At 52.0% G+C, this 24,634-nt stretch overlaps 1 protein-coding gene across 3 annotated transcripts; it reads left to right on the forward strand.

Annotated features, from left to right (window-relative positions):
- The first annotated feature begins 14,364 nt into the window (after positions 1–14,364).
- On the forward strand, positions 14,365–22,890 carry ZDHHC22 (zinc finger DHHC-type palmitoyltransferase 22). 3 transcript variants are annotated; one of them, XM_036430544.2, is made up of 3 exons: positions 14,365–14,500; positions 16,609–17,148; positions 22,197–22,890. In XM_036430544.2, the coding sequence occupies exons 2-3, from the start codon at positions 16,623–16,625 to the stop codon at positions 22,460–22,462; spliced, it is 792 nt and encodes a 263-aa protein (XP_036286437.1). In that variant the 5' UTR covers positions 14,365–14,500; positions 16,609–16,622; the 3' UTR covers positions 22,463–22,890. The 3 variants fall into 3 exon arrangements, with proteins under 3 accessions (XP_036286437.1, XP_045433968.1, XP_045433992.1); XM_045578012.1 differs by lacking the exon at positions 14,365–14,500 and adding an exon at positions 15,008–15,064 and having other exon boundaries at positions 22,197–22,462; XM_045578036.1 differs by lacking the exon at positions 14,365–14,500 and adding an exon at positions 15,455–15,576 and having other exon boundaries at positions 22,197–22,462.
- The last annotated feature ends 1,744 nt before the right edge of the window (positions 22,891–24,634 follow it).

Here is a 24,634-nt window from a genome sequence, read left to right on the forward strand (position 1 = left end):
AGAAAGCAAGTGATTAAAAGACATTGTTCCTGAGAAGCCCAGACATTGGACTTCCTTAAAAAGATTTTAAATCAACCATTTTAAATACACTTAAAAAGCTCAAGAAAACTGGGAGAATGATGTCTCACCAAACAGAGAACAGCAATAAAGACATAGAAATTAAAACAACAGAAAAGCCCGGCTGGCATGGTTTTGTGGTTGGGCATCGACCTATGAACCAGAAGGTCAGGGTTCGATTCCTGGTCAGGGCACATGCCTGGGCTGTAGACTCCATCCTCAGTAGTGGGCGTACGGGAGGCAGCCAATCAATGATTCTCTCTCTCATTAATGTTTCTATCTCTCCCTCTCACTTCCTCTCTATTTCACAGAGTTAATAGTTTATATATTAAAAAAAACAACAACAAATAGACATTCTGAGGTTGAAAAGTATAATAACTGAAATTAAAATCTCACTAGATGAGTTCCACAGCAGAATTGGGGGACCAGGGGTGTCGGGCATCCCTTGCAGTTCCAGAACCATAATTTGGGAGAAGGGGGCATGAAAAATAAAAATGACTGAGCCCTTGTTCAAAAATTATGAAGAATGTCAAGACATCAGAGCATTAGACCATTAGCATGGGGTGCTTCTGGGCATGGGGCCTATACAACTGCCTACACAGATCAGAGGTTCCCAGGGTAGGGCTAATGGGGGAAGGGCTACTAGAAACTTAGTCAAAGAGAGTGAGGAGGGGGCATGACTGGCATCAACCATTTTAAATACACTTAAAAAGCTCAAGAAAACTGGGAGAATGATGTCTCACCAAACAAAGAACAGCAATAAAGATATAGAAATTAAAACAACAGAAAGGCCCGGCTGGCATGGTTCAGTGGTTGAGCATCGACCTATGAACCAGAAGGTCAGGGCACATGCCTGGGTTGCAGGCTCGATCCTCAGTAGAGGGCATGAGGGGAAGGACTGGCATCCCATCTCTCAGCTTGGTACCTGAGGACAGGCCAACCAGTCCTGTGTCTTATAGGAAGGAGGTTGGGAAGGAGAATGGGCAGAACCAGGGACAGTGGAGGTGACCTGGTGCCTCAGTGTGTCATTTGTCCAGGGGAGGGTGCAGGAGTTTCCTGTAGCTCAGGTCAACCTTGGGGAGTAGCTGGGGAGGGGATTACAGTGGTGGGCCTCTGGGGTTCACGTTGCCAGGGTATGTTGGGAAAAGTGTAGCCAGAAAAGCTCTTTCCCAAGACAACTCAACCCCTCACCCCATTTGGAAGCCTGTTCCCCAAGAGTCACTGATCACCACAGGAAGCCTTCACCAAGAGTCTAGGCCTATGCCTGCTCCCCTCTAGCTCTCATTTCCCTCTTAACTCCCCACCGCCATCCTGAGGTCAAACCCTGGAGGTGAAAGCCCTCTGAGGGGGGAGGGAGAGAACGCAGCCCTCTCTCTAGCCTTGCTTGGCATTGAGGGCAGAGGAAACTTGCCCTACATTTACATATGATGTTTAACTTTTAAATTGGCTTGGACTAACATGGATTCTTAATAACTGAAAAAAACCTGGGAAATCTGATCAGGAAACTAAGAATCTACCAGGAATATTGTTCAGGGCCAGGAGAAGAGATTTGACCACGCATAGTTGAAGGCAGAGATGCGAGACAGAGCAAAAACATTTCCTGTTTGAGTCCTGTCAGATTCAGACTTTTCCATAAACATGTCCAGAAGGGTGGAAAGCCAGGTGTTAGACAACAGTCAGGTGCTGGAGTTCTGTTCTAGGAAAAGAGGGACTTTTAGTGGAAGGAATCATGATGTCCCCATGCAGCCTGCCCTCTGAGTCTCTAGCCCAGTGGTCAGCAAACTCATTAGTCAACAGAGCCAAATATTAACATTACAACGATTGAAATTTCTTTTGAGAGCCATTTTTTTAAAACTTAAACTTCTGTCACTTCTTCAAAATAGATCCTCCAGGCCATGATATTTTGTGGAAGAGCCACACTCAAGGGGCTCACAAGCCGTGGTTTGCTGACCACTGGTCTAGCCCATCCAGAGCCTTGTCACAGGCAGACCCACCCATGGACCCAGCACCTACCCAGCTCTGGCAGACAACTCTGTCCTCAGCCTCCTCACCCTGTACCCCCAGAGTATAAGCGTCTCTGGGCACAGAGACCCAGCCTCCCTCATCTCTGTACCCCACAGCACTAGTCTCATCAAAGTCAAAGCACTCCTCAGAGCCAGGAAGCTTCTATCACCCCCAGAAGTCTTGTTGGGGTGATGACAGGGGAACTGGACCAGGGGGCAGGTGCAGGATGAGGAGGGAAATGGAGAAGGGCAAGTAGGGTGGCCAGCTTGTCCCAGGACTGTCTGTCATCCTGGGCCATCCAAGACGGTGGTCCTAGGGGCAGGGACAGGAGTGGACAGCAGGTAAGAAATGGCAGCTGGGGGGGGGGGTAGCAGGAGCAGCCTTCCCTTTGTATCTCTGCCTTTTGCTTTTGATGGAGAACAAAGCCTCACTCTGCTGGGAGGGGCTCCTTCTCAAGCTGGGAGGGTGGTGTGTGTGTCTATGTGTGTGTGTTTGTGTGTGTGGTGCAAGTAAGTCTCTCTCCCCTACTCCCTCTCCCCCTCCCCCCCTCCACACACACAGCAGGCCTGCCCCCTCCTTCAAAGCCCCATGGGAATGACTCAGCAGGAAAGCCAGGCCTGGGCCTCACTCAGCTCCAGTGCAGCTGCTGGGCCCCCTAACACCCCCTAACTCACTCCCTCTCTCCTCCCAGGGGCACAGATCTCTCTGGCCCAATCACAGGGCGTGAGACTTCCCAGGCTGAGGCCCTGCGATCTAGCCGTGGTGGCTGGGCCCTCACTGACCCCATTCCTGGGCTTCTCCCCTGGGGAGCTGACATTTACGGTTGGTGTCATGTGCTGGGCACTGTGCTAGCGCCTCCTCACCCTTTGCAGTCCATGCTGACGGTCTCCATCCACAGATTCAGAAAGGGAGGTACAAGAGGCCAAGTAAGAGCCCCAGGTCACACCTTCACACTCACTTCTGACCGATGTGCAGGCCCACGCGGGCTAACATGCACACACAGACACGCCCTAGAGGACACAGGTAGCAGCAGATAAAGCACGCAGCGGCGGAAACAGCTGTGCTCAGCCCAACAGGCACAGATGCAACTGCATGATGGGCCACCGGGCGGCCCCCAAAAAGGCCGAGGCGCTCTGTGTGTGCATGGATGTGAGCAGGTGCCGTGCCGCACAGCAATGGGGCTGGGAAAGGGTTTCGGCAACCCCTCCGCAGCCTGGGCCTGGCAGACACGCACAGCATTGCAGATGGGCCGGAGGACGCATGCGCACAGACAGGACCTAAAGCAGAGTGCAGAGCATGTGCCGGTGGCCTACCGCGTGTGCATGTGTGTGTGTGCGTGCATGCATGTGAATAAGCATGTCCTGAAATAGAGGCTGTTATCTGAGACCAGCTCTGGAAGGAGACACAATGAAGTGGTGACCACAGTTGCTGCGGGGGAGGGAAAAGAGACGGGGAGCAGGGGCGGGAAGTGACCCTGCACTGACTGCATCCCCGTGTTGTTCAGAGCTCACGCTGCCTTCTGAAGCGAGAAGCCATGGTTTAAAAAGCTTTATTGCGGTGTGGGAAGCACACGTATGATCTAAGGGCTCAGACTCTGGACCACAGGCGTGTACTGCCTTAGAAGAATCTGAGAACTAAGATGTTCGTGTGTGTGTGTGTGTGTGTGTGTGTGTGTGTGTGTGTGAATGTTTGGGTGAGTGAGTACAAGCATGCTGGCATGTGTGTGAGTATGTGTTTGTATGTAGGAGCAGATATGTATATAAGCTTTCAGAACTTCTAGCTCCTGCTCCCCAAGTCCTGATTCAGGATGTAGGCTGAGCAGGCCTTAACCCCTAACTGCCCTCCCAGCCCCCCCCCCCCCCCCCCCCCGCCTCCACTTCTCTCCCTCCTAGGTTGAAGAATGGAGCTGTGGGGGAGGTGAGCATGCTGCCCAGACAGACCTCCAGGTGCAGGACTCTCCCGGGAACTGGCTCTTGCAGAGGGAGGAGTTCCCAGCAATACCCTGATCTAGAAGCCCCGGGACTGGGGCGCAGGGAGGGAGGAGCCAGGTGGAGGACTAGGGAACTAAGGGCAGGGGTATGAGCCTCCCTTGCTAAGTGGAGGAATGACTGGGGGAGTGTGGGGAGATGGGAGATGGCAGAGCCAGTGTCCCTGAGATCAGGGATTGGGACATGGGGAGGCAAGCCAGGAGGCATGGGGCAGGCCTCTCAGGGGGCAGCTTTTTCTCTCAAGTGTCCACCCAAAGGGTAGGCCAAGTACGTGGCTTAATGCTAACATTACAGCAAGGTCGTGTTTTCTCTCCCTGCTCCAAGCTTATCCCTGATAAGCAGAGAGTCAAAGGAGGGGAGGGACAAGTTGGGGTGGGGTAAGGGTTGGGAGGAGAAACAATTACTGTTGCAAACATTTTCTTTTCTTTTCTTTTCTTTTTTTTAAGAGTTTTATTGAATTTATTAGGGTGACATTGATTAATAAAATTGTATAAGTTTCTCAACTGTACAGCTCTCTAACACATCATCTGTGTATTACTTTGTGTGTTCACCACCCCAAGTCAATCTCCTTCTACCACCATTTACCCCCTCTTTACCCTCTTCTACTTCCCCCACCCCCTTTCCTTCTGGTAATCACCATACTGTGCTTGTGCCCATGAATTTTTTTCCTTTTCCTAATCCCTTCACTTTTTGCAAACATTTTCTTGCCCCAGACATCTCCTCTGCCCTCTGGCAGCCTGCTTGAAATCCTGCCATCAGAATCCTACCTGGGGCAGATAACTCATGGAGGTGTTGTAGGCTTTATGGTCAGAGAGCTATTTCCATTCCCAGAGTTGCCACCTAAGAGCCAGAGGAGCAGGGCCAACGGGCTAACGGCTCTCGGGCTCCGTGGCTTCACCTGTCAAATGGGGATGGAGTACCTGAGTGCGGGGCTGGTGTGCGGGCCAAGTGGGGAACAGTGTCCATATGCAAACCTCCCTCACACCCTACGGTGCCTGAGGGCTTGAGGTCCCCTTCTCCCAGGACTAGGTAATGATCAGAGAAATGAGTGTGTTCAAAGTGGGAGAGGAGAGGAGAGGTGGGAGGGAAAGGCCTCGGCCCCCAAGAGATGTCTCCTGAGCAAGAAGGAGGAGACCCGTCAGAAAAATGCATTTCACAGCATCCGAGGCCTCTCTGCCCAACTCACCAAGGCAACCGCCTCCTGATCCCGCTGTGCAGCAGCTGCTGCTGCTGGGCCTCCCCCTCACTGCTCCCCTGGATTTCATTCTAGAAAGGGAGGGGAGGGGACAGTGCTGGGTGCATGGGGGATGTCAGAGTGGATGCCACAGCTGGACTGGCAGGATCGGGATTGGGGGCAGCTGGAAGAGTGATAATCACAGCCAAGCACAAATGTCATTTATACTCGGAGAGCACAATCCCTCATTACTGTCTTTGTGTAATTATTGTTTGGTGATCTTATGGTTATTAGGTTATTTTCCTGGCTAATTTAGTCTGAGGAGACTGCTAGGTTGAGGCACCCCCTGTAGGCAGATGGAACCTCATAGGCAAGATGGGGTGGAGAATTCTCATGGTTGTTGAATAACCATTTTCCTTTTCTTCCCCAGGAATTGGACCTACCTGGAATAAAGATGAGTTTCTCAGCTTCTTTCTTTCTATACATAGTCATATCACTAAGTTCTAACCAATGGAAGTATCATGAGTATCTCCCAGGGAGTGTCCTTAAGCAGAGAGATTACGCACTTACTCAGCCTTCTTTCCTGCTTTATACTACTGGAAGGTTGACCTGATGGCTGGAGCCTGAGCAGCCATTTTGGACCATGAGGGGGAAGCTGCATGCTAAGAATGATGGGGAAATGATACAGAAGGAGGCTCCGTCCTGATATCACAAAGGGCTTTGCCAGCCTAAACTACCACGTCCCCCCCATAATGATGAGAACAAGGGATGACAGAAGAGGGTGCTAGAAAAAGTTTGAGTCCTGCCTGATATTGGTTCTGGACTGTCTGCCTCTGGACTCCATTTATTTGAGAGGGCAATACATGTCTACCTAATTTACGCCACCACCATTATTGGGTTTCTTGCCCCTTCACAGCCAAACCAAATTCTAGGTGAACCCATGGTGAGTTTGTTCTCTCCTTCCCTGACTTGGAGAGGGGCAGGGAAAACCCCAGCTAAGCCTCTCTTGGTCTAAACCAGTGGTTGGCAAACTCATTAGTCAACAGAGCCAAATATCAACAGTACAATGACTGAAATTTCTTTTGAGAGCCAAATTTTTTAAACTTAAACTTCTTCTAACGCCACTTCTTCAAAATAGACTCACCCAGGCTGTGGTATTTTGTGGAAGAGCCACACTCAAGGGACCAAAGAGCCGCATGTGGCTCTCAAGCCGCAGTTTGCCGACCACGGGTCTAGACCTTAGAGTAGGGGTGTCGAACTCAATCAGAGAAGGAGCCAAAATCTAAAATCCAGCCTAAATCGCGGGCCGAATGGTTTACTGAACAGTCATAAACTGTCATTGTGATGGAAACGCAGCGGAGTGCAGTGATGACAGCGCGGTGCGGGCCACATTGCAAGGCCTGGCGGGACGGATTTGGCCCGCAGGCCTTGTGTTTGACACATGTGCCTTAGAGGCTTAGAGGATGTATATAGTGGTGGGTGTCAAAGATAATGTGGTCATTAAGTGGCCTGAGAAGTAGGGAGGAAGGGGACTGGGCAAGGCCTCTTTCTCCTTAGAGTCCCATAGGAATGGGATGAGGTCTGAAGATTCAGAAACAAGATGGTGACTGCGCTAACTGTATTGCTCCCCTGGGACTGTAAGCAACCAGAAGATACTGCTCAGCCCTCGCACATAGATGCTCAATGAGTATTTGTTGACTGGCTGACTTACTATACTGGACTAAGGAGCTTGGAGCAGAGACTGAAGAAGGCCAAAGCAATCTGGGGCTGGGGTGATGGTGGAGACCAGAAGGGAGATCCCCTAGGAGAGGATGGCTGAAGGTGGCAGAGGACAAAACTGGAGTCACATAATCTACTGTAGGCCCCTGCCCCAATAGTGCAGAATGCCCTCCCAGGGTCACCTGGGAAATCCTGGGCAGAGGTGCTTTCCAGCCAGAGATGCATGGCCACGTTCAGAACAGGGATTGTTACTGCATTCTTTCCAGAAGAGGAAGCTAGGTTCCAGAATTCCAAGGTCATTTGCCCAAGATCACTCACTAGGACACACTGGATTTGAATCCAGGGCTTCTGATCACAAACATTACCTTCTTTGGAACAAAGGATGTCGTTGGAGATTTCTGGCTCTAATGGCTCTTTCCCTTGACATTCCTAGGCCAATACTAAGGTCCTGGCATCATTTAGAAAAGCCTTGAAGTGAAGAGGAGGTGGGGCAAGGCTGGGAAGTGGGTATCAATCAACCTTTCAACAGACTGGAGGGTGGCAGACCAATGCGCCCAGCACTGCAGATGCCCCAGATAGTCCATTTGCATGGAAAGAAGTGCCCCAAACCAAGATGCTTTACTGCCATCTACTGGAAAGTTGACACAATTACCACACAAATTTGTGATTACCGAGGTTTGAAAACAATGCCCCGAGGAACTGTAAAGTGCAGAGCCTGACCAACTGGGTAGGCAGTCCTAGATGCATCTTCTCTTACTTGAGAGAATAAAAAATGACAGGGTCCCTGCTGCCATGTCTGCTCAAGTCCTGCCTGCATCCTTCTTGCCTGTGGCTCATACAGAGGATCTGTAGCAATCTGTCTCCCATAGTTTTGTCACCCAGGCCTCTGAAGAGCCCATTCATTCTTCCCTCCACTCTGTGCACATATCCTGAATCGCTTCTATGGGCCAGGTTACATGCCAGATAGTGTGGGTACCACATGGACAGAACCTAGTCCCTACTCTTCCTGAGGGCACAGTCCAATGGAGGTCAAGGGTTATAGAAATGAAGTAAGGTATACTTGCCTGTCTGGATCAAATAAAGTATGCCTATCTGTCCTGGATGATTCGGGTCCTTCACCATGTACTAGCTGTCAGCTCTTAAACATTTTCCTAAGCCCCTGGCTCCTGTCCTGTAAGATGTGGCTAATGGACCATGAGGCAACATGCTTAGTATGAAGGAGCAACAAAATAGAAAGGGTCTGGGTCCCACACGTGAAACCTCTCCGCCAGTTCCAGACAGGTGCCTTGAAACTTCTTTAATGTGAAAGTGAAGTAAGCTTCTATCTCCTTCTGCTCCTTTCTATTCTCTGGTCCCACGTGACACTTTTGCAGATCTGTTTATGTTAACTCTACTTCCCATCCTACCCACTCCTGGTCTCCAGCAAAAAGCCCTTTCCCTCTTCGCCCCTCTTCTGACTGGCTAATTCATGCTAATGTGTAAAATAGGGGTGTCGAACTCAATCAGAGAAGGGGCCAAAATCTAAAATCCAGCCTAAATCGCGGGCCAAATGGTTTACTGAACAGTCATAAACTGTCATTGTGATGGAAACGCAGCGGAGTGCAGTGATGACAGCTCGGTGCGGGCCACATTGCAAGGCCTGGCGGGACGGATTTGGCCCGTGGGCCTTGTGTTTGACACATGTGGTGTAAAAGATCGACAACAGCACAATACGTTACCTCTCCATAAGGAAAATGGGCTCTTTATTTCTATGTCCATGTGAGGGTTGACGGGTGAGAGACACAGAAGGAAAAACACTGGGTGAGGCTTGGGCACTGAGACCAAGTGGCCTGGATTTTGTTTCTGCTGCCAGCAAGCTTTACAATCTGGGCCTACCTTGTAACCACTTTGGGCCTCCGCTTCCCCCTCCACAAAACAGGAATCAGCCTTTCACTACACAGAGCTGTTGTAAGGGTTAACTAAAGTAACCAAGGCGAAGGCACCTGGCCCTCTATCAACCCTGCACATAATGGGGGTCAGTAAACACGAATATTTGTTTCCTTGAATTCTGTTTATCCACTGCTCCCTCTAGCCTGTTTTTTAAAGGTCAGGTATTGAAGTCTAATTTACATACAGTAACATCCACCCTTTTTAGGGCTGTAGTTTTATATAATTAGACAAACATAGTCATGTAACCACCATCACAACCAAGGGATAGATTTCCAAATAGTTCCCTCATGCCCCTTGGTCCCCCCAAATGGTTTCTTATTTATTCTATTAAAAAATATATATATATATTTCATTGAATTTTTACAGAAAGGAAGAGGAGGGATAGAGAGTTAGAAACATCAACAAGAGAGAAACATCAATCAGCTGCCTCCTGCACACCTCCCACCAGGGATGTGCCTACAACCAAGGCACATGCCCTTGACTGGAACTGAACCCAGGACCCTTCAGTCCATAGGCTGACACTCTATCCACTGAGCCAAACCAGTTAGGGCTCTTGTTTATTCTAATATTTATTATTGAGCACTCACTGTATGCCAAGCTCTGGGCTGGGTCTAGATTACAAAAATGAAATGACGGATAAATCTGTGTCCTTGGCGTTTAGAGTCTATCAGACACAAAGGGGCAATAAACAGGCTAACAGAGGCACCAGCAAACAAAGCCATCACAGAGGCAGTAAGCGCTATGCAACAAGCAGGGTTATTTGGCAGCTGGTAGGTGAGGGTCATTTCAGTGGAAAGGACAGGGGCTATTGAGATGGGATCTTTGTCACTTAAAATTCACGACAAGGTATAGTTCTAATTAATTGATTGATTGATTGATTACGCACACAGGGAATCTGAGGCTCAGAGAGGCTAAGGAACTTGCTCAAGGTCACACAGCCAATGAATGGGAAAACAGGTCAAAGCCTACGCCAAAAGCTCATGCTTTTTTCATCACACCACACTGCCTCTCTCCTGGGCCTCGGTCACCTCTGCTGGAACAGGGCAGGAGATGGAGGCAGGGCTGTGAGCTCTGTGTGGCCTGCTGTTTTACGACCATAAAACCATTTTATAGAGTCCTCTAAAGAGCCAAGGGCACTGCAGTGACCTCATTCTCCTGGCCTCCCGTTCCTCCTCCTCCTCTAATTGAGATGTTAACCTTCCTTTTTGTTCCCTCCCATCCAGGACACCTGGCATCATAGAATTCTCAAGGAGACAGCTGGTCATTCCCCCCTCCCCCAACCCCTACCCCTACCCAGCACTTCCTATGGCCTTCGACCTTGGTCATGAAGACATACACCGATGTGTGTCAGATGAGCATGTACTCTCTCAGCCCCCCTTTTCTTTCCTCTCTTCATTTCCCTCTCCTCCTATCTGCTCCTCCTCTCCCCCTCCCATGCCTCCTCTTCCCCCCTCCTGCCCGTTAATCTTGCTGACACCACCTCTGCTAAACTGCGGGCTGGTCCACAGGCACAGGCCTCCCTACCAGGACTGCCTGCGAGCTCCCTGGAAACCAGTGCTAATTGGTAAAAGATCACTTTCATTCTCCCGCAGCCTGAATGCTCCAGAGGAGGCTCTGCCAAGCCAAGATTTCCACCCCGAGGCATCAGTCACCAGGGAGACCGCTGGGGTGACCTGTCCCCCAGGGGCTGGCATTCAGACTGGCTGTTTCTACCTTGACACGTGGGTCTGGATGATGAGTGAGCACACTGCCCCCCATCACATACACACTCGAGTGCCACAAGCCACAAAGGGCTGGAGAGCGTTTGATTAATGTGCCGTAGGCTTACTTATTTATATCATTTTACATAATTATCTTACATAAAGAGAGATCACGCAGTCGTTTATCCTGAGGGAGTCGATTATATATTAGTAGCTGCTTCCTTGATGCGAGTGCCTTATTCTAGACAATGTAAGTATCAATAAGATGTTTGCGCGTTAAATCGCATTTTAATGTGAACGTGGGCAAGGTTGCAAATGAACGCGCAACAAATCTCTGAACCTCAGTTTCCTCATAAGAAAAATGGGTTTAATCATTTTTGCTCCAGCTAGCTTACGGGGCTACTGAGAGATTCACGGAATGAAATTTTAATTTTTGTGGATAGTACTTTGTAAGGTTACTAAAGCACTTTATTACATCAAAGTAATGCTATTGTTAAAATGAAGACATAGTTGTCCAAGTAAATTATCACCTCCAAATAGAAAATCTGCGGTAATCCAATTCTCATGTACTCGGTTGGCTAAGATGAAAATGACACTTGTATGTTGTCCACATCCAGGCAGCGTCTCACTAAGCCCTCTGAGACTTGGGGAGCACTTTGCGGTTGCCTCTGACTTGCTATCGGCAGCAAAGAGTATCCTGTCCGAGGATGTCTATTAAAACCTTAATTTCAGGGCACTGGTTAACCTTGAGACCCCAGCCCTTATCCTTCTCTCCCCCTGATCAAGCTGAGATAAGAGCATGAGAATGAAGGGAAGTCCCCAGAGCCTCCTTGGGTGTGGCCCTTTGCACCTTGGAATGTTCTCCACCCCAAACTCTTGGGATGTTATGGGGCCAGACAGACACATGTCAGGGGCTCCCCACCAGGGCAGAAGTGGCTTGATGCATAGAGCGCCTCTCTTTGTGCACAACATTTTGAGACAAAATGGAATGACTGCCACTTGGGAGGGAACTCATTTTATTCAAATAACACCACCAAACAGCAAGATTTATGGCACAGTATTTCTGGGAAAGCGCTCGACAGCAATCAGATGCCTGTCTGTGTTACTGCCCCCTTGGGACAGCCTGCAGGTAGAGTCAGGGCCTAACTGTAAGAATATATGACAAAGGCAATGGAGACTGTGGTTTATAAATTGCTTTCTGATGCTGTTTGTGAAGGATGAGACGACAGTTGGTGTGGGTGGCAGCAGACTGCAAGATCAGTGGCAAATGTGTCCTCACCAGACAATTCAAAGACCTTGCAACACAGCTTTTCCTCTCAGAAAAGACTGATGAGAAACCAGGATCAACTCATCAGTCAAAACACTTGAACCCAGTGTCTCTTCTGGTTAACTCATCAGGCTAGGAGATATGAAGGAGACCTCTCAAAATATTCCCAACACAGACCAAAAGCTCTCATTTAGTTGGAAAGATGAGAGAGACTTCCTGTGGATCAAGAAAAGGGCCAGAAGAGAGGAAGAGAAAGAAGCTAACACTATCCAATCTCCTGCTGGGCCTGTGACACTTATATTACATCCTCCCATCTGATCATCATCACCATCAGGTAACATCTTCATCCCATTCTACGGATGGGCATACTGAGAACAGAGAGGTTAAGTGACTTGCTCAGGTCCCACAGCTGGTACATGGCAAGAAAGTGTTTGTTCTTAGGCTGCCTCATTCTGATGGGGCCAGAATCAAAGCAAAGTTTTTAAATTGACTCCCTGTTGATTTTTTCAGGGGTAAGCACCAAATTTTGAAAACCAAATAACATTAAGCTGTCCTTCCTCTTACTCAATGCACTTAAAAGGAGAGGGCTACTAACTCCCGATCTGAAGCTTTAATGTCCTTTTCTATTGATCAACTATATTTCTAAATAAACCATCGTTCCTGTCCACCCTACAGCCAAGATCTCTGTCTCTTTCCTGGCTGACTCTCCCCTTCCCTCACTGGAATCTTCCCACGTTCATTTAGCTTCTCTCTCTCTCTCTCTCTCTCTCTCTCTCTCTCTCTCTCTCTCTCTCTCTCTCTCTCTCCCTCACTCCACACACACACACACACACACACACCAATTCATACACACACCTTCCCACCACACACCCATATGCAAAATAAAATTAGAAATACCACCAGAATTTCAAGGTTTTTAGGGAACAGAGATCTTTGATCAATGCAGCCCAAACCAAGCCCTCCCGGGCAGGTTGAGAGGCAGGCAGAGCTTGTGAAAAGAGTCCAGACGGCCATGATCTGACACAAAGAGGCTCTAAAGGAAAAAATAACACTTGTGCTTCCCCATGGCTGCTCTGTGGCCACTGGAACTCACAGGGCTACGAGATCCTCAGAGGCCAACACCTGGCAAACGTGTCCAAGCTGAGTTTGTTTGTTTGTTTGTTTGTTTGTTTTTGCTTATAAAGTTTCCTGCCCCCACCCCTTTTAATTGTGATGTACACTGGTAGAATGCAGAGAGAACAGTATCTAATGATTCAAATATATAGGCTGAGCTGATAAGCACAATGGCCCTCAACGTAAGGGATTGCTCTTGTTTTAAACAACCGGTTGAGAAAGCAAGAAACAACGATTTATATATTGATATTATGTTTGCCTTCACCCAGAGGAGTGGAACAGGGTGAGGGTAAGGGGAGGTGAGACATGACAGCCGGGAAACTGAAGTGGTCATGGTGGCCCCAATACTCCTGCAGTGTTTCTAAAGCCTCTGTGTCCCTCACCCCATTTGACACACCAAGTGCACCCACCCACTTGGTGACCCTCAGCACCCACCACAGAATAGTGGAGTCGAGAGGGGGAAGGAATGGGGACAGGGAGATAGTACGGGATGCCAGGCAGATGCTCCTGGTTCAAGCTCTGTTGTCCTCCCTTCTCCCAAATGATCGCCCCCCCCCCCCCCCCCCCGGGGATCTCAGAGCGTTGCTGGATGTGTGTAGAGGCTGAGAGGGTGCATTATTCGTTCAAATCCAGGCTCTGCCACTTACCTGCTGTGTGTCTCTGGGTATGTGGCTTAGCGTCTCTGTGTCTCAACCTCCTCATCCATACAGTGGGGATCATTGAACTTCTGCTGAGAAGGTTAACAAAGCCTCTTTACGCTAAAACTTAGCACGGTGCCTGGTTCTAGAGCCCAGTAAACAGTGACACCAACTAGGAGCTAATGCTCAACTCGTGCTTACCGCGGGCAGGCCCTGCTTAAGGGCTTTATGTATATTGTCATGGAATCCTCACATCTCTGCCTTGCAGATGAGGAAGTGGAATCTGAAGATCACACAGTGGTGAACGGTGGATATTCAGACCCAGGGAGACAGGCTCCAGAGGCAGGATCTCGACCCCTCTGTGACAATGACGCTGGTCTTTATGGGTGTTGCCCCTGACCAGGCTGAATTCTAAACCCCCCAGGCTTCTCTCTGTCCCAGAGTGGAGAGCAGAGAGGGTTGTCAGCCACAGCAGAAAGGCAAGAGCAGATGGCAGCAGAAAGGTGAGAGCATCCACATCAGGGCTGAATCCAGATCCCAGCTGTAACCGGTGGCTGAAGCCAGGCAGGGCGCCCCAGCCCGCTTCCAAGGGGACCAGGGGAGGGGTGGGGAGCAAGTCCCCGATGCCAACAGGGGCGGTCAGAGAGCTGCCCACAGAGGGGAAGAAGGGGCTGCAGGATTGGGGGGTACTCAGCTGCCAACCCCGCTGCTTCCTGGCCCCCACTCGCTGGCGCCCAAGTGGGAGGACCGCAGCTGCCCGCTCCCTCCTCCCCACACCCCCGCTACCTGCCCAGTCCCCGAAGCAAATCGTGAGCAGGCTGCGAGCCAGCGGGGCCGAGCCCACAAGTTTGCAGCCTCGGAGAGGGCGAGAGCCGGCGTCCAGGGCTCCTCTTATCGGCGACCGGAGCTCGGTGAGTTCGTTTCCTCGCCCCTCTGCGGCGGTGCGGCGGCGGCGGCGGCGGCGGCAGCGCCGGGGGGCGGCTTCCCGGGAGTCCGGGAGGCGCTGGTCGAGAAGCCGGCGGCCGCCCGCGCCGCCTGCCTCGCCGGGGCTCCGGCTGTGCCGCCCTCCGCGGCGGGCGCGGCGGGCTCCAGTGCTGAACGGACAGCTCCCCGAGCCCCCGGCGGCCCCCGCGGTCTCCGCCAGCCCCTCTCGCTGTAGGGCCCGGGCTGGGGCCGCCCGCCCAACGCCCCCCGCTCCCCCAGCCCCAGTCCTCTGCCTTCCAGGCGCCGCGGCGCATCTGGAGGCTGCTCCCGCGCCCCCCTGGCGACCGGCGTGGGGAAGACACTTGCTTCCCCGGAGCCCGCGGCCGAGGGCTCTCTGTGGGGTGGGCAGCGCCCAGAAGCGCATGGTCAGAGGCGGTACCGAGCCCCCCCCCCCCCCAGCGACCACCCTTGGACGTGCCTGGCACTGGGTCCTGGGTCCCCATGCGGCCGCGGGTCCCCGGGGCACTGGCACCTTCAGAGGGGACTCCAAGGTGATCAGCCGCCCGCCCAGTGGGATGGGACAGCCTGGAGGGTGGCCTCCCGGGGTTCGCCCATCCTGGGTGCAGCAGCAGCCTTCCCAGAACTTTTCTCGCTCCTCGGGCTCCCTACTCCTTAGCCTTTGGAAAAGTTCTCTCTCTGGGGCCCCCCCGAATTCCATTTATGGGGGGCCTCCGAAGCTGGGTAGGAGCCCGGGCTGGGGATGAGGAAGGTGGAGAGGGGATGCAGCGGGGGCTCCGGGCGGCCGAGGTCCATTACTGATGAGCGGAGAGGCTGGCCAAGCACCCACCCCTGCGCCTAGGGCGAGCCTGTCGGCACTGAAAGGGTTTCGGCGCCATAGGCGGCGGCGTTGTTTGGGTTTCTCGCTCCAGGAGGGCGGGAGGCGGGCGGGAAGGGGGTGGGGGGGATATCGTCGCCTCAAATGAAAACGCTTTTTGCAAAGAAATAGCCGGGGCTGCCAGCGTTCTCACAGGAGAGGTGTGCTGACCAAGACCGGCTGACACAGGTACTCCGGCTGCCCCCACCTCGCCCCACTAGATGCCTCAGCGGCCTGTGTGAATGGATCGATTGCTTTCATTGATTTTTTAAAAGCCAGGTGGCAGCGGCGGCTGCGTGTGTGAACACAGACATACACAAACGCAGACACCCAGGCACACACAGATGACACGTACAGAGTCACACACAGTCCCTCCCTACACACGCGCACACACACCCCAAATATCACGGACTCCCCTCCCCCCCAAGCACACATACCTCCAAAGAGTCACATTACCTGTGAGGTCCCTAAGTGTTGCCCAAGATGGGGTGGGGGTAGGGACTGAGAAAGGGGAGGTGATGCAGGACTCCCATAATTTCCCTCGGCCCCACCCCAATCCGTTGCCTTCTCCTCCTGGGAGGTCTGAAGGAGAAATCCCAGACCTGGGCTCTTTTCCACTGCCATAACAGAGCCCAACCCCCTGCCCCTCCTTTCCTTACAAACAAGCCCCAACCTCGCTCTCCTTGTGTCTGACTTGGGGTGCCAAGGCGCCGAACTCCCTTAAAAAACCATGGAGGCCGAAACTGGTTCGGCTCAGTGGATAGAGCGTCGGTCTGCGGACTGAGGGGTCCCAGGTTCGATTCCTGTCAAGGGCATGTACATTGGTTGCGGACGCATCCCCGGTTGGAGGTGTGCAGGAGGCAGCTAGCTGGTCGATGTTTCTCTCTCATCGATGTTTCTAGCTCTCTATCCCTCTTCCTTCTTCTCTGTGGAAAATCTATCTATCTATCTATCTATCTATCTATCTGATTAAAAAAACACCAAAAAACCATGGAGCCAGCACGGGGGAGTACAGTCTGAGTCCCAGAAGCCTTGGCAGTCTTGGGGTCTCATGCCTGCTCCCCCCAAGTTAGGAAAGAGAGGAGGGGCGGTGGAGGGACAAGGATGGGGAGCATGGGCTGGTGTGAAGCTGGGCAGACAGAAGATGCCTGAGGAGCGCTTTAGGGCACCACCTGGATGCCACAGTAAGTTTTCCTCTCATTCTCTCCCTGGGCCCCTTAGGAATGTGATGGAAGATGCTAGCCCTGAGGCTGCTCAACGTGGTGGCGCCCGCCTATTTCCTGTGCATCTCCCTGGTGACCTTTGCACTCCAGCTTTTCCTCTTCCTGCCCAGCATGCGGGAGGACCCGGCGGCCGCGCGGCTCTGCTCGCCCGCGCTGCTCCACGGGGCTCTCTTCCTGTTCCTCTCCGCCAACGCCCTGGGCAACTACGTCCTGGTCATCCAGAACTCCCCCGACGACCTGGATGCCTGCCAGGGGGCCGCGGCCAGGAAGGCCCTGGGCCCCCCGCCCAGCACCCACTTCTGCCGAGTGTGCGCCAGAGTCACCCTGAAGCAGGACCATCACTGCTTCTTCACCGGCAACTGCATCGGCAGCAGGAACATGCGCAATTTCGTCCTGTTCTGCCTCTACACCTCCCTGGCCTGCCTCTACTCCATGGTGGCCGGCGTGGCCTACATCTCGGCCGTCCTCTCCATCTCCTTCGCCCACCCACTGGCCTTCCTCACGCTCCTTCCCACCTCCATCAGCCAGTTCTTCTCTGGTGAGTGGGTCTTGACAGGCAGGTTGGGCCCTACACAAAGACCCCACCCCGACCCCAACCCCAAGTTTGCCAGATTTAGTGAAAAAACAAAACAAAGCAACCCCACAACAGGATGCCCAATTAAATTATGATTTCGGATAAACAATGCATAACTTTTAAGTGTATAAGGATCTCCTAAATATTGCATGAGACATACTTATACTAAAAAATAATGTACTGTTACCTATCTGAAATTCAGTTTAATTGATCATGCTGTATTTTATCTTGCAACCTCTCTCTCTACCACAACCTCGTTCATTTCCTTTCTGCTCACCATGGTCCATTTGCTCACAGAGATGTGGTGATCCAGGCAGTATACCTGCTCTGTGCCAGGAGGGCTGGGTGCTGGCCCTCCTTCCATGCAGCCTGTGAGAGGCACCCATGTTTTTACCTTCCTCTGCCTGGACCCCAATGCTGCTCACGCGTTCCCCTAAGGAAGTTACCTTCCAAACATCTTGCCCACCAACCACAGTAAGACCAGCAGGGTGCCAGCCAGCCCCGGCAAGAGACTAAGATCTCCTGCCCATTACGTTGGACCCCACCAGGTGGTTCCAAACCGTAGATGCCTCAGAGCAAGGGGCACCTTGTTGGAGTGCAGCCATGTTTAATGATTGCATCCTCGCACCATGTCATGGTTCTGGTGTGGGAACTGACCCTCCAGGGGGGTCGTACACTTGCAGGAGCCAGACATGGGGGCCTTCGAAGTGGCGCTCAGCTGGGCACCCTGGTGAGGACTGTGTATAGTGTGCCCTGAGAACAGCAAGCTCCCGATACTTGGCCCAGAGGGACCTGTGGCAGTTCTCACCACTTTACCTGGCCTTGCGATTTGTCCCTACCTCCTGTTATTCCTCTCTGTCCTACCCTGGCCTTTGACTCTGATTGACCTGGTTTTTAACAATTGATAGCATGCACACATGTGTGTATGATATCAATATCTCTATTTCTCAGATGAGCAAACTGAGGCTCGAATGGGATTAGATGGCTTGCCCACAGCAGTACAGGGAGTACAGCATGTTTCCCCAGCCACTGACCTTTCAGGGACAAAGAAAGACAGAGTGCAGCTGCTTCCACTGAGAAGCCAAGATTGTCTTGATGTGCCTGGGCTGGACAGTCATAAAAATGTTGCTTTACTCTCGGGGGAGCCATTATTTCAGCCTTTGTTGGGGCAGCAGCCTAATCCTCTGCAGGCATCGAACTGTTGTGCCATTTGGCAGAGGGAACACGGAAAGTCTGGAAGGACCCAGCTAGGGGGGGTTGCCTTGAGGGCTGATGGCTAAGCTGGGCCCAGAACTCCGAGCTCTCAGGCCTTCTGGAACCTGGCGCTGGCATAGGAGGCTGCTGGGACTGAAATAACCAGGAGGAGGGAGGGTAGGTGGGCGAGCTAGGGGGTGGAGTGTGAGCACAGGCAGGTGGAGAGATGAGGGGAGCCAGAGAACCTAATTACACTTTCTTTTCCAAGTACTTGCCTTGGAAAAATGGATGGTTCCAAAGGAAGGATCTTGAAATGGTTTGATTTGAGATAAGCCAGGCTTAAGGCCTATCCATCTGTGCTAAGTTTGGGAGGCAGGAAAGAAAAAAAAGAGGGATCTATTTATTTGCTCTGGTAGAACAGAACCAGTAAGTACCAGATCCCATTCCAGCAGAAAGATGAGTGCCATTATCTTTTACCGCCTCACCATACCCACTAGGAAAAGAGGCCAAGGTTTGTAATCTCAAACTCTCCCCTCTCACCTTCCTTCTTTGCCGTCCTTCATTGTTCCCTTTGTATGTCCTTCTCTACCTCCCCAGTACACTCTGCATGTCTCCCTCCCTATCTCTTCTCCCCCTGTTCTCAGGAGGACAGTAGGGAGTTGGCAGGCCCAAGTTGTCTGTTAGATAGAGTGGTTATTTTCCAGCTGTGGTACTTGTCCTCAATGGTCGTACTCTCCCTGGACATGAGATGGCTGGGAGTATGGGCCCTGTGAGCTGGAAGTAGAAGAGGTTTTCTGGTGCCTGATGCCCAAGGGCCTTTAGCTGATGCTCAAGAGGTAGGAGTCTGGTCAGGTGCATTTTAGAAGTTGTCTTTTCTTGTGGCTTCATGAGGTCAGTGTTGATTGTGTCACCTCTCTGAGCCTCATTCTTCTCATCTAGGAAATGGAGATGACACATCTGATCTGTGTCATGACATTTGTATAAGTACATCGGTGTGGGGGATGCCTCCAGAAAGACCAGACAAAAGGAAAGGGGATTAACTTTGGTTGAGCACCTATTATGTGCTACCCACTGTGCAGGGCTCATTTCATTCAATCCTCGCCACAGTTCTGTGAAGTAGGTATTATCATATCCAGCTTATAGGCTCAGGAACAGAAAAGGTTAGCAAGGTTAAGTTGCTTCAAAGCTACATAACTATTTATGATTCCAACCCAAGATTTGGGCTCAGGGTTGCTGGCCTCCAGAGCTCATATTCCTTCCCCCACACCACACTGCCTTTCTGAAGCTGCTTCTTGATGAATTAGCCACTTTTTAAAATCTATATCTATATCTATATCTATATCTATATCTATATATTATTGATTGTTTTTTTTTAGAGAGGAAGCCAGAGGGATAGAGAGATAGAAACATCGATGAGAGAGAAACATTGATCAGCTGCCTCCTGCACACCCCCTACTGGGGATGTGCCCACAACCAAGGTATATGCCCTTGACCAGAATCAAACCTGGGACCCTTCAGTCTACAGGCTGACGCTCTATCCACTGAGCCAAACCAATCAGGGCTGAATTGGCCACTTTGGGAGGGAGGGAGCCTCTTGTCCCTGACTGTATGTTAAAGATGCCAGGCAATGATCTGTCAAAGGAGTTATAAATGCTTGGTGGGAAGCAGGGAGGGAGAGATTGGGTGGTGTGACCACTCAGGCCTTTAGAAACACTCTGATTTTTCTAAAAGAAGCAGAACTATTATTAGATAGTTCAGAGAGCTGAGGTAGTCAGATTAGTCAACTTCAAACATTTCAAGAAAAAGCAGGTCACCAGAAGAGCCTTTTGTAGTTGCCACAAGGGGCCAGGAGAAGGCCACGGGATCTTTTCTGCATGCCTTGATTTAGTGCCAGAAATAAAGCCCCTGAAAAACAGCTTCCATCAGCTCAGGCTTGTCCCCGAGGCCGAGATGCAAGGCAGGCCCACACTTGACAGCTCTGATGTTCTCAGGTCCCAGCTCAAGGGTCATCTTTGCCTGTCAGCATTCCCAGAACCCAACGGGAACCCTGGTCCCTGGATCCTTCATCCTCCATGTGCTGCCTGAGCTAACCTGTGCTGACAAGAAGAAGTGGGTCAGAGGGAGGGCCAACCCAATGTGAGCCCCATCCCGCTGCTGCCCCCAGCCAGCCAAGGGGCTCCTCAAAATGCCAGCTGGAACGAGCTTTCCCTCCCCAGGCAGATGGACTTATTTGTCACCAACTTTGCAAATGGAAACCTGCTATCAAGCTCCCAGGGGCTGAGGGCAAGAGGAGGCTGCTAATGAGCAAACCCAAATCCTCCTGGTGGCCAAGTCCATCGATGCTGAGACTGGACAAGTTTTAAGAGCCCAACCCCAGGCGCCAGCTCCCTCTCTAGCATCCTCAGCTCACCCCTCTCTCCTCCTAGAAAAAGCCCTTCTCCTTTTTCCAGACCAGAAAAAGAAGGCAGGAAGATGGGCATCTCTGGCTCAGGGATGTTTGTGTCTAGGCGCTGCCCAGAGAAGCTTCCTTCCTCCTCTGGAAACTGGAGCCTGGGGAGCCCAGGGACGAGGTAGACCTGGGCCAGGGGAAGCTGGTTGAGATTTGCAGAGGTCAAGTAGGTTGTACGGTGGGGTCTGGAGCAGGTGGTGGTGGGCTTGTCCTGCAGGAAGAGCAGCTGAGGAGGGCTTTCCAGTTCTCTCGTGGATTCACTGCCCTGGCTGCTGGGCAGGTCAAGGTAGGTGTCTCTACCATGGCTGCCAAAGTTGCAGCCCAGCTAGGACTGCAAGTCCTGGGAAGAAGGAGAAAGCATGATGGTCTAAAAGGAGTTAATGTTGAGATCTTTTGGGGTCAAGTCTCTTCAGCAGGGAGCGCTGTGCTGCACGTGAATCAGAAAGCTGGCCACTTCACACACAATTTTTGCTGAATCGTGCAATCCTCTGGAGCCATTGTACAGATGAGCAAACTACAACTCAGAGAGGTTAAGAAATGTGTGCGAGACCACAGACCTGGGAGATTCAAACTTAGCGTGGACTGACCACCCCTACTCTGAAGAAGAGTGTGGGACCTCTTACTCAGATGATGTTTAAAACCTGGTAACAGAGAGTGCTTGTTTAGAGAGGTTTACAGGAGGTCCCCCCCAAGGTAAGAGGCTGGACTAGTGACCTGGGGGCCTCTCCGCAGGCTTAGCAAGCTCTGACTGACAGGAGAGCTCTGGCCAAGTGTACCGGTGGCCATGGTGTCCTCCTGTTAACACTAATGACTGGTCTCTTCTCTCCTTTGGAGCTCTGTGCTGCCCTGGGAGCTTGTAACTTGTTCTTCTTGATGACTCGGCCCTGCTCCCCATCACGCTGTCACCTTCCTGAGCCCTCCCGCGGATGTTTCCTGCTCCCTGGGAGCAGGTGCTTCAGTCTAGACAGCTGCCCAGGCGCCAGCTCCCTCTTTAGCATCCTCAGCTCACCCCTCTCTCCTCCTAGAAAAAGCCCTTCTCCTTTTTCCAGACCAGAAAAAGAAGGCAGGAAGATGGGCATCTCTGGCTCAGGGATGTTTGTGTCTAGGCGCTGCCCAGAGAAGCTTCCTTCCTTTCTCCCCAACATCCCCAGGCCTCCCCTGGCCGTCAGCACTAAGGAAAAGTTAGGGCAACTAGTTTATCCTTCCTCTCCGTCGCTGCAGCGCTGAGATTGCTATAAAATATCGCTTCAATCTCATTAATCTCCCTCCCTTCCCAGCAGCGCCTGCAGTGGTGGCAGGTCCCTACGTGGCCTGAGTATAAAGCGATGCTGGTGTTTCCCCGCCCCCACCCCCACCCCACCCCCTGCAGGAGCTGTCCTCGGTTCTGAAATGTTCGTCATCCTCATGCTCTACCTCTGGTTTGCCATCGGCCTGGCCTGCGCGGGCTTCTGCTGCCACCAGCTGCTGTTGATCCTCCGGGGACAGACCCGCCACCAGGTGCGAAAGGGGGTAGCGGTGAGGGCCGGGCCCTGGCGCAAGAACTTGCAGGAGGTGTTCGGGAAGCGGTGGCTGCTGGGCCTGCTGGTCCCCATGTTCAACGTCGGAGGTGAGAGCTCCAAGCAGCGAGACAAGTAGCAGTGGGCACGCCCATCCTTCCTCTCGGGGTCTTGGCTCCTCCTGAACTTGAGATCATGGCACCTTTGTCTCCACCCATGACCCACCACAACCTGGGTGGGTAATGTCCTAGCAGCCACCCCTGGTCTGTGACATAGAGAACAGCACTGGCCGATGGATCGACGACAAGGGTGGGAGGGAAATGGCCCCCCAGGCATGGTTACACTCTCCATGGGCTAGCCCAGGCGGGTGGTAGGAGGCCTCTGCTTTTGTCTCTTTTCCTTGGGGCCCCTGCTTTGCCCCTCTGCCCACTTCATCCACTCGCCCTGCCGTGTCTCCTGTCATCACTGCCATCTGCTAGATCTCGTCCTCTAAGCCCCATGTTGGGAGCAGGGAATGAATTCTTGTTGCTGATACGATGCTCCCTGGGACCTGGAGTCTGGCAAAAATGTTTAAAATTACAAAGTGTTTAAAATTACCAAGTCTGCTCTGCCAACTGCCAGGGAGGTTGGGAAAGGAGGGGGAGCATCTTCGTGCCCTCTGAGGAACTGTGGGCAGTGAGAGGGAAAAAGAACGCAGTAGCTTGCTGCCCACCCCACCTCCCCAAGTTGCAAGGCCCTTTCTTTGGGATGTAGCTGCCAGTGGCCTGGGATTTCCTTTCCAGCCGCTGTCCCTGGGCAGCCCACTCCAGCTGGCCACCCAGCCCAGTCCAGGACCTGGCTGGATGCTTTCTTTCCCTGGCGCTCTTCCAATCTTTGCTAGATGCTGGGAAAAGAAGGAGAGGGGAGAAAGGAAGGGAACATACTTATAAATGAGAGGCACGTGACTACATAAACATATAGAGGGGAGAGAGGGGGGGGGGAGAATGCACTTAGGGGAGAATAAAGATGGTGACACAGAGGCTGAGTGCTGGGATATATGAAGAGTGAGAATAAGAGAAGGAAATGGGATCATTTCTTCCACGTATAAAGGACATTCTGGCAGCTAAAGCTGTTCAACGTTAGGGTGGCTTCCTGGGGAGGCAGTGAGTGCCCCAAACTGGAGGTATTTCAGCAGAGACTAGTCATCTAGCAGGCACGCCGGGAAAGAATCTCTGCACAGGCTTAGGAAAGGGAACATCTCTCCCCTTCTCCAAGATTCTGGTGTCCGCTTTGTGATCGCCAGGCCCATTGATTTGTAGAGTTATCTGTCTTCATGGAGGGTGTCCATGGGCACAGAGGAGTCTTAAAATTATGATGCAAACTTTTAGGATCCCACCCAGCCATCGAGGAGAGAGTCTCTGGAGAGACAGATCTACCTGGGTGCTAATGCTAGTTAAGGCGTTGGCATTCAAGGATAGGGAGATGGAGCAATTCAGGGGCAGGTGGGGACAGTGGTGGGGAGACCTTGAAGGTCATGCTCAGCTCAGAAGGGGAGATTGGGAGAGATGAGGCTGTGGAATGAGGAGACCAGAATATAGGGGTGCAATTGCCAGACCAGCGCGGTTATCTGACTGGCTCTGAATAGGGAATGGCTGTGTGTTTTGGAACCCAGAGGACCAGACCCCTGGAGCATATGAGGGAGTAGGGACAACACATGTGCCCCCTTCTGACCGGGTCCCAAGGCAGCAGGGCTGAAACCCACACCCTACAGTGCCCAGCTGGTGACCATGGCAACCCCAATTGTTGCTATACAACACCCTGAGTTCTTGGGCAGAAATTTGAAGGACTTAACCTTAGTCCTGCCTTCATGCCCCCTAGAGGGCTAATGTAGTAATGACTCCATCCACTAATACTTCCTCCCATATTCCTTCACTCATGCATCCAACATGTATTTATTTAGTGCCAAGTATGTGCTCTTCCAGGTACTGACATACAGTAGTGACCAAGATAATGAGATTCCTGCCATCAGGGGCAACTAACTTGTCGCTGTTATCCAGGCACAGACCAGAAAAATGGTCCTTCTGCCATCTTGGTAGTCAGCAGGGCAGGTCACTTGGAGAGGAAAAATATGGCAGAGAGAGCTGAAGGAGCACCCAGGCTGCTGGATGGAAAAGTCATTTGGGGGCAGGGGGGGGGTAGTGGTGAGCATCCTCACCCTCATTCTGGCCATACTTAGGTGGTGGGAATGGTGACCCAGGCCTTGGTTCTCTCTTGACTCCAACACTCAAGCTTGGAAGCCAGCCCAGCCATTTGCAGCCTCCTGGAGCCTCAG

The sequence above is a fragment of the Pipistrellus kuhlii genome, unplaced genomic scaffold (genome assembly GCF_014108245.1).
Source record: "Pipistrellus kuhlii isolate mPipKuh1 unplaced genomic scaffold, mPipKuh1.p scaffold_m20_p_1, whole genome shotgun sequence".
NCBI lineage: Eukaryota > Metazoa > Chordata > Mammalia > Chiroptera > Vespertilionidae > Pipistrellus > Pipistrellus kuhlii.